The sequence below is a fragment of the Diuraphis noxia genome, unplaced genomic scaffold, assembly GCF_037042655.1.
Source record: "Diuraphis noxia isolate RWA-SAM2 unplaced genomic scaffold, SU_Dnox_SAM2 contig0001, whole genome shotgun sequence".
Lineage (NCBI taxonomy): Eukaryota > Metazoa > Arthropoda > Insecta > Hemiptera > Aphididae > Diuraphis > Diuraphis noxia.
In genome coordinates, this window is record NW_028301711.1 from 71,523,334 (window position 1) to 71,534,117 (window position 10,784).

General features: G+C 27.3%; 1 protein-coding gene across 1 annotated transcript; it reads right to left on the bottom strand.

The window, feature by feature from the left end:
- Nucleotides 1–173: 173 nt before the first annotated feature.
- Nucleotides 174–5,967, bottom strand: PIG-Q (phosphatidylinositol glycan anchor biosynthesis class Q). The gene is made up of 6 exons (XM_015512510.2): nucleotides 5,001–5,967; nucleotides 4,804–4,939; nucleotides 3,463–3,607; nucleotides 958–1,144; nucleotides 766–880; nucleotides 174–644 (listed from the first exon to the last, which is right to left on the bottom strand). The coding sequence occupies exons 1-6, from the start codon at nucleotides 5,754–5,756 to the stop codon at nucleotides 454–456; spliced, it is 1,530 nt and encodes a 509-aa protein (XP_015367996.2). The 5' UTR covers nucleotides 5,757–5,967; the 3' UTR covers nucleotides 174–453.
- Nucleotides 5,968–10,784: the final 4,817 nt, after the last annotated feature.

Consider the following 10,784-nt stretch of genomic DNA (forward strand, 5'->3'; position numbering starts at 1 on the left):
TTTGTTTAATTTAAATGCATCTGGCAATGCACTTTTGTTTAAAAAAAATGTAAAAATTGTATGCCATTATTTATTTATATATATACATATAAAATGTATCATTATAATTTTAATATTAATATGTTTATAACCATATATTAAATGGAAGACAATATAAAAAAATAAGATGAACATTAATAATAGAATTATTCATTAACCATATTATGTTAGTATCTTTCTTTTTTTATTATTTTACTGAATACAAATAAAATTTTCACGTACTAGAAAATGAAATGTAAAAAACAAAATTTGATCATCATCTGAATAGCATCAATAATTCACTAGAGCATATAATATGCATTACATAAGTAAATAAATATATAAATTGTACAACAAAGTAATTAATTTCAAATGGTTTCCATTTAAGATGTTTAGTTTTAATTTTCTTAGTTGCTTCTATTAGTGTCTTCTCAATTAAATAGGATACAATATTTTACCCGTGCAAACACGTTTTGTCAATGTTATCCAAGATACTGAGGGTGGTCGTTCAACCAAATCTGGAAAATAATGTTTCACAGTGGCCCACCATGAATCCGCCACAATTGTCGTGTTCAAAACCACTGTATTCGACTTCTCATTTCTGACTATGTTCATTTTTATTATACCTTTTAGGAATATTAATTTTTTTTATAATGTTTTAATGTCGTTCTGACTACGTTCATAATTATTATTTTTTTTTTTTCAAGATCAATAGGCCATACATTAATGTATGAATAAAACACTTACCAGCAGAACTGCTTGGCTTAACAAACCATATCAACGTTGTGTACACAGGAAGAACTTGCAACACATACCTCAGTCGTATCAATATCCCTTTTGTCATTACCATTATTGTTCGCATCTATAAAAACATATAAAATAAATAAATAAAAAGGGTCATTATCTCAATATTAATAAACAATGTTGTGTTTTACGTACAACTACAAATACAATATAGTAGATCAAAGTTGTCGGTAATAGAAATAACAATATTGCAAATGATATAGTTCCGACATACAACTGTTGTGTGGTGTAAGGTGTGATCCTCCCTGGTTGTGGATTACAACTTCTTCCCACAAAAAGTTTTGCCAGAATCATGAGACTCTTACGTTGCAAGTTATACAGCCTATTAACCGTTCATGTTTCAGTTTATGATTTTTGTTATGTACATATTGTAATTTAATAATTGTTTTACATATAGTTATACAAGGAAATTATGTTGGCTTAATGTTAAACATTGTTAAAATAAAATTTTGTAATTTGGGATAAAAACACTATCTCGTATAGAGATAGAGATTTAACCTACTAGTATAATAAGAAACATTATTCACCAAATTAATAATAATATGATGGAAATATTTATGACTATATTATTATGTTTATGTAAAATTAAAAAATTAAATAAGTTTTATTCACAAAGAACATTTAACTTTTAAACATAAGTGATATTTAACCAGCAAACCAATGACCACATTGTTATAAATTATTTTATCCTTGAAACCAATTGTACGTTTTTTTTAATTGAATAAATTTAACTATAACCAACTTATTACCACCATCCACAACTAACGATGTGTTAATTTTAATTTTTAATTAACCATCATAAGTAACCCCTCCGATTCCTATCAGGTACTTTTTTTTGTGTAATAATTGTGATCTGAAATACTGAAATAAAGATGTTCATAATTTTAATACAATTTAATTGAATATTTTTAACTAAAATAAACACTAGATAAGTTATAAACTTGTTTTATAACCATTTCAAGTCTCAATTACTTATACATATTTTACGAAGTTAATTAAAAAAATCTTTACAAAAAATTGCTATATGAACACCTATTATTTAATTGCGATAATGTGGCAGATATTTTATTCAAATGATAGTTTTTAAATTATGAAGTTTGTATAGGTTTTTGATACTGACCATTGATTTCACCAAAATTTGTATTATTTACTATTTCATATTTATAGATATTTGTCAAGAATTTACAGATTGTGTAGTTCATAGATCCATTATTATTTTTTATCAAATAGATCTTCTGACTCATACGCAGATCATGCCACAACAATATAAGAAATAGTAAATAATAAGTTTGTTGACATTATATATAGTATAAGTAGATATTTTTATTCCTTTTCATCTTTTTATTTGTTAAAATGTATTTCCAATATAATATTATTTATTTTTGCATTTAATGGTAATGAATTGATTGGACATATTTTTTAATAAAAATCAATACATCAAACAGTTTGTTTGATTTTTGGATTGAAGAGAGTCCCCTAACTAGTAAGTAATAACTATGTCACTATTAGAGTGGACACTTTAAAAATATATATTCTGATGACCTTTTGGAATGAGTTTGGGGTAGTAATGTAGGCTTGTGATCAAATTATTTTGTGACATACAATTGAAGTTATCTTTTTAAAGACCTCTATTTAATTATGTGTTTACTTGATAAAAGGAAATATTATAAATGAAACAAATCATATTAAAATATCAATGACTGCAGCAATTGTTCAGTTATTTAAATTTGTCATAAATTTGAATTTTTTTATGGTTGAATATCTATTTAATATTAAAATAACTATAATACACAATTTTCTAAATTTCTAAAGTAATGGATTGTATAATACCTAGGTTATAGTAGAAGTTTGAAAAATTTTCATCATAAATGCCTTCATTAATGGTATCAAATAAAGAAATAATTACGCAAATGTGCAAAAAAATAAATCAATAATAATGTGATAATAATTTATTTCATTCAGTATGCCATCAGTTAAAATTAGTATATGTTTTTGTAACAACATCTAGTAAAAGCAAAGAGAAGGTTACAAAGAAAATTATCACTCCTATATTTTATTTTTTATTAAAAACAATTAAAATTTAAAAAATTCTTATTAGCTTAATTTATCAGAAGATAAGACAGTATAATAATGTATACTAAATAAACCATTCTCTAAGAATCTAAGATAGTTGTGACATGGCATTAATTTTTAATTTTACTATTTTATGTTTTTGTTAATTAATATTAGTAGCCGCAGGCCACAAAAAATTGTGTTTGACATCTTGACTTAAAGCATAATATTGAACAATAAATTTTAAATACAATAGATTTAATTGTTTTACCATGGAGTCAAGAAGTTGAAAATTGTGGAAAACAAGGGCTCACAAAAAAGTCACTATTTTTTAAACAAATTAGTACTATGAGTACTCTCAGCTTATTTAAGGTATATGACATAGGCAGTAGAAAAAATAAAACTTAATTTTTAGCTACTCAAATACCACACCCAGACCAAGTAATAAATAAATAAATTAAATTGAATAATAAAACCAATGATTATTCTCCCTGTTAATGATAATCTTTTACTATATTCTACAGTTTCAATTAGAGCTGCACAAAATAATTTTGTTATTTTTAAAAATACAAAAAAAAAAGACCTCACCATGCTGCATACACATAAATGCAATAAATATGAAAACTGACAATTGCCAATACATCTTCTATGATTGCTATTTGATAAGATAATCCAAAAATTCCAATAAAAACATAAACTTGAAAGGTCAACTCCAAGAATGGGCGACATAATACTGTAAACATATACAAGTTTGATTATATATTTACTTTTTAATTTGTATTTTGTATTTTGATTTATAATAAAGTAATAGTTATAAATCCTTCAGCTTAGAACTTATTGCTTACTATATTAAATAATTAGAATTACAATGTAATAGTAAATTAAATCAAAAATGAATGTAATTCCTAATCATTATTTATTTAAACATGAATGGAACATAAAGATAAACATAATGTGTATATAATAAGTCAATTTTATTTTTTTTATTTCATAATAAAAGTTATTGTTGTTTAAATCAAGAATAAATTGATACATTAATCTTTATTACTCGATATAAGTAGTTAATATATAATTTACATTTTAAATAATAAAAATGTTTTCTTATTCATTTATCATTATACTTAATGTTTGATTAGTAATTACTAGGGCTCAGATATTATTGTGTTTATAACTTTTTTTTTCTTTGTTTGGATTTGTAACTAAGTAGGTTTTAGATTAATTTTAATCAAGAAAAATTTTATTCAACAAATTTTATCACAAATTTTAGCATTTTTTAAATTCAATTACTATTTTATAGATTTATCTATAGAACAATTTTAGATGCTCTCCAATATAATTCACGTAGATTTATTTGTTTGGGGGTCTTAGATGTGGTTTTGAAATATTAATAATTGACAAGTTTCAAAATTGTCTAAAAAAAAAAATATGAGCATTAAAGATAAAACATAATATTAGGTAATGATTAAATTTTAGCCAGTAAATGACTATAAAAACTATCCACTCAAAAATCTATTTATTTTAAATATACACCTATAAGCTCTGTTGAGATGGAATGCAGTTTTTTGTTTATAAAAATTGATTGTCTTCCAATTAAAGATATTTTGAGTTTGAAAACCTTAAGAAATCAATTACCATGCAATACAATATTTTTAATGTACATAAATTTACATTATGAAATTAAATAAAAAGTTCCTAAAGACCGAAGAAAAACCAATGTAATTTAAATTTTTATTTTATAATTTTTTTATTTTTTATTATACCTAATGTCACTTTCTAATGGAAATAATTTTTTTAGTGCAATTTTGGGTATTTTTACTGAAATAATACAATCTATTTTTAAAGCTTTTTAGTGCAATAACTTCTGATGCTTAGTAATTACTTACTAGTTTATTGTATCAAAGTACTCAGTTATAGATATGCATTACCTACCTAAAAATGACCACCAAAGATTGACTAAATAAAGAAAACATGTTCCAAGTAAACTGTTCAGAGGATCATTGAGTTTTAACCCTGCTGGACTACCCATAAGCCATTGCAATGTACCTTGTAGCACTTTAATCACTTGCTGAAAATAAAAAAGATATCTTAAGTAAAATAAATCCCTATAAATATTTTTAATTGTTTACATGAGAAATACTTGAAATGTAGGAAAATAATTCGTTTGACGAAGTGAATGTAGTATTGAGTATATACAGAATTATTATTCCAAGAACTGCATCACAAATACATGACATCAAATAATTGATTGATTTTGTTCTTGATAAAATGTGTTTATTATGAATGAAATTATTTACTAGCCATACATAGTTTTTCATTACACCCAAAATGTGCTTAAATAATGTCAGTCGTAATATTGTAAATTGTACAATCTTTGATTCAAGGCTGTTTATAAGTACATTAAGTATAATCAACAAATATTTGGTAAATCTTTGGAACATCACAACTTTTGACAGATGATACTGTTTCTGCACATTTGCTGTACTAGATAGCCAATTGGACAGCATTATAAAACAAATAAATTTCTGTGAGTCACCTTCATATGTGAATAGTGTACCATAGTCGTACAATCTTGAAGGATCATATATGACCAACACAAGATTGTCAAGTTGTCCTGGCAACAAACTGGCGTTCAAATTTCCATTGATTTCAGTTATGCACAAAATATTAGTGACTTTGCGTTTGAAACAGGCCCGACAATCAGTTCTGGTAAAGTGGCCAATTGTTTTCGCTTTACATCCAATGCTGGTGTCTTTTATATAATTTGGAAGTACAAAATAATACCTGACATTTTTTATAAGTTTGATAAATCCTAATAGTTCAACCGTAATTTCACTCATCCCTAATAACGTCTTAGGGAAAAAAACCACTTGTTTACTCTCCATTTTACAAAGCTTGGAAAATAACACTAAATACTTATGTCTTTACATCATGATGCAAGATCACCAAGACCATTTTCCATCATGGAATACCTTGGTGAAAGTAAAAAACGCTAATAAGTAGTTAAATTGTGTTGATGGAAAATAAAATTAAAATTAAAAATCGGATACGAATAACTACGAATGATACTAATGAGCGATCGAAATGCTTGTTATGTCGTGTTATCATAACCAGCTAAGCGACTTATCATTCGTGTCCATAGTCTTATCTACCTTTCTTTCTCCGCGGTGTCGATCATAAAATAAAGATTTGGTGTCGATGACGGTATAGGAGGGACTGTTGTTAGCAATACCTTCGACTACGGACAAGAATTTATATATATAGGTACAGTGGGGTCTCGATAATCCGAGAGACGCGGTAATCCGTACGGGCTTGAGAATTACCTTATCGCCATAACATGTATGTACTTATAAATAATATTTTCCGGTAATCATGGGCGTCCCCAGGGGGGGGGGCAAGACGGGGCACTTGCCCCCTCTGGAATAATGTTATTTCCACAGCAATTGGTAAAATTCTGGTATAATAATGTTTTTTAATATTTTAATTGTAATAATAATACCTACCTAATTGTAATGTTTTAATTCATAATTTTAATAATGACGAAACATAATAATTTACTACGAATAAAATGTAGAAAAAAATTTTCATTTATTTTTAAAATTAATTTTGCCCCCCGCTGATTCGGTTTACTACAATGGTGACTGTTACCCGGTGTACTACACTACAACTGTGACAGTTGAACTGTCACTACTACTAAATTGATAATTATTATAAAAGTCTTTATTTATAAATATATAGTATCAACATTCTACATTATATGCAAAAGTACAAAACATGAATACGTATCTATTTAAACCTTTTAAACTGTTTAAAGGCTTAAGGTTGTAAGAGTTTAAAATGATATAACATTTTGTTTTTAGCGATATTTTTGTATGGCTAACAAATTTGTCGAGCATTGTGAAAACAATGATGTTTTTTTTTAATGACAATAATTGATTACTTTTTGACAACAATATCAAGGTATCAATTTGTAATAAATATAAAAAAAGGCGGGTAAGTCGTGGATGTCGCTCTGCTGTACAGTAGGTTACAAGTGGGTTTCTGTAATGAATGGAATTAAATTTGAATCCAATGATATATTATATCATTGTATACGAAAAACGATTCTGAGCGAAGACGGTTTATCTGTCTAGGATATATTATAATTATTAAAAAATTTCAAATCTTAGATTTAAAAAGAAAAAATTTTATGAATTTCTAGTTTGAAATTATTTGCGAATTTTCGTAATTTTTACAAATGTTGTCAAAATTCAAACTTTGAATGCTTGTAAAAAAAAATTGTGACTACGCATTTCTTTTATTTTTCAATTGCTATTGTAAAAATAATATGATAGGACCCACACAGCAATTTTAAAATATATAAATTTTCACAATATTTGAAAAAGGTTTTACTGCCAATATTTGTTTCAAAATATTGTGCAAATATTTTGTAAATATTTGATCCACAAATATTTTCATCCAAATATGATGAACGTATTTTGAAAACGTTATACACCAAATATTTTAAAATAGTATTTCATTCAATCTTTTGAAAATATGTGATTTACAAATATTTTCACCCAAATATGATGAACGTATTTTGAAAACATTATACACCAAATATTTTAAAACAGTGTTCCATTCAATGTTTTGTAAATATTTGATCGACAAATATTTTTACCCAAATATGATGAACGTATTTTGAAAACGTTATATACCAAATATTTTAAAACAGTGTTCCATCGAATGTTTTGATAATGTTTAATTTACTAATATTTTTACCCAAATACGATGAACGTATTTTGAAAACGTTATACACCAAATATTTTAAAATAGTATTCCATTGAATCTTTTGAAAATATGTGATTTAAAAATATTTTTACCCCAATATGATAAACGTATTTTGAAAACGTTATACACCAAATATTTTAAAACAGTATTCCATCGAATGTTTTAAAATTGTTTGATTTACAAATATTTTTACCCAAATACGATGAACGTATTTTGAAAACGTTATACACCAAATATTTTAAAATAGTATTTCATTCAATCTTTTGAAAATATGTGATTTACAAATATTTTTTCCTCAAATACGATGAACGTATTTTGAAAATATTATACACTAAATATTTTAAAATATTATTCCATTCGATGTTTTTAAAAATGCTTAAAATTGTTGGTAGTGATATCGCACGCGTGACCTAGCAGAAATTTTTAAAAAAACGTACCTAATACCTATGAACCTATAGGTTCATTTATAGAACATATAGGTATATATAATATATATTATATACCTATGTTCTACTTTTACCCAATCGATAAATCATAAACATGTACGATACATTATTGAGACTGTCCAATTCGTACGATAAGATAAAATGAATAACCTGTATATATAATAAAATATAATAACCTATATATAGAGATACTGTATATTTATACCTAAAGGTATAGTATATAATATTAATATAATATACTATACCTTTAGGTATATAATTATATGTATTATATATAATATTATATACTGTATAAGGTACTACGTATTTTAATGTTTTACGATTTTTTTATATGCACGTTATTTTATTCATTAAAACTTATATTAATAGTGTATATAATTGTAATCATATTATAATTGTGTACCCATTATATATTATCTAATATATATATATACCTATAAATTATATAATTTATTATTTCAACTAATAATGAGCGAGTTGCGAATATTATTCAATTTGATCAGACAAGAGAGACATCATAATATTAGTATTATACCTAGTATAATACCTATACCTATACCTATAGGTAAACATATTATAAAGTAGTTACCGCTATTGAATTTTATTTTGTATTTGGCAGTATTAATTCTAAAATTATATATTTCTCTGTGAGCATGGTATTTATGCTTTATTTATAAAATCTATTATATTATTATATAAATGCAGAAAAGTAGCGTGTCGACGAGGCGTATTTTTTAACCCTAAGGCCAAAACTCAAAAGTTACTGCAGGCTACAGTGGTGGAAAAATTTGGTAATAGAACTTGTTTAAGTCATGTATCTTAATCTTACAAAAAGACTAGCACCACGTTTTTAATTTTTGGTTCATTTCCCAATTTTATAGATAGTTTTTTGTGTTTCTTGAACATTATGAAAAATGGACGTATATCTGGTTTTTGCACCGGGGCCTTCAATTGAATTTACATATATTGTACCTACATTTGTACACATATAAAATAAACATAATATATAGTGTACCTATATAGGCATAATAAATAATAATAATGTATAGTTTAGGTTTAAATATAATTATGTGGCTACATAATTCATAATTATTATTTATTTGATATATTGTTTTTCTGAGTGGTAAGAATCTATATGCCTATAATAACATAATATAGTAGCTATATTATATTATATTGAATTTTATAAATCAATGATTTAAATTTTGTGTAAAGTAAAAAAAAACTATGATGTATATATAAGTATATATTACATAGGTACCTCCTTAACATAATATTTGTATATTTTAAACGATTTTAACTTTTAACCTAACTGCTTTTATTTATTAGATTTTAAGAACACACCATAACTGCAGTACCTATACATAGGTAAAGAATACTGGTATACTGAATTAGGTACCTACAATGTGGTGTTTATAATATTATGTTATGTACTATGTAGGTTTCTGGTATGTAAAGTATGCAAACAGCACCTAATTCAAGCGTTTCCAAATTTTTTTAACACCTAGCTATTGTATATTTGTATAGGTAGTAAATAGTCGTTGTATAATAGTCACAGAAGTATTAAAGCTGCGAATAGCGACGTTCATAGACGGTTGACGCTAGACGTTATCATGATCGACCACACTCCCCCCCCCCCCCGCATACAGTGGATGACCGAGACGTTTTGTTTTTATTTTTCTGTACTATAATAATAATAAGTATCATGGTTTTTCCAATCTTTTACGATTTGACGGCCGCTGCCGCCGCCGCCGCCGACCCAGCCACTCGTAGCCGTCGTAGAGCGAGAGGCAAGAGTATGCGATTGTCGGAAAGATCTATAACTATCTCACTCCCGCCCATGACTAAACTTGTTTGTAACAGCCGTAATACTCTTATTGTCGTAATATTACTTATTTTAATTTTGGCATAAATGCAGTTTGGTTCCCACGCGAATTTTTCGATTTTTTTTTTTCCAAAATGTGTGTTTCACGACACTGAATACAAAAGTCTAATTCCAAAATTCTCGCAAATCATTATTTTGGAAGTTATAGCCATCCAAAGTTTGCGATTTCACGTATTTAGTATTTACGCATGCATGCGTTTTATGGTGGATATTTAGCAAAGTACATGTTTTTGAAAAGGTGTCGTATATTAAACATTGAACCTCTAACGGAATTTTTTAAACTTGCTGGTGAGCTGTATAACTCAAAAGAAAACGATGTTTTGATAAGTGATGATGATAAAGACTCTTCTTCTACAGGAACGGATGACGATTAATAAAATATTGAAAAATTTAAATAAAATTAAAATTGCAAAAAATGTTTGTTTTCAATAACCCTCCCCATTCAAGTTTGATTTTTTAGCCCGGGGGGTTTGAGGGCCGAGCCCACATTCAACGAGAGGTCCGTAGGACCTCGAGTTTGGTGACTGGAGCTGGCAGGCGGAGGGAGCTACTTATACTTATTTTACTTTATCTGGCCATCAAGTCCGGCGACCGGAGCCGATAGGCTCCGGGAACCGGGGGTCCCTTGAATTTAAAGACATGAGTCATTTGTGTTAAATTAGTTTCAGATTACTTGTTAGGTCATCAGGCTGCCCGCAGGGCAGGGACGCTCTCCCCCCCGCGACCCCGGAGGGGTCGCCCCCCCCCCCCCCCTCCCCCTCCCCCCCAGGTTTGCTATTTAAGCCCCGGGGGGTTTGGGGGCCGAGCCCCCA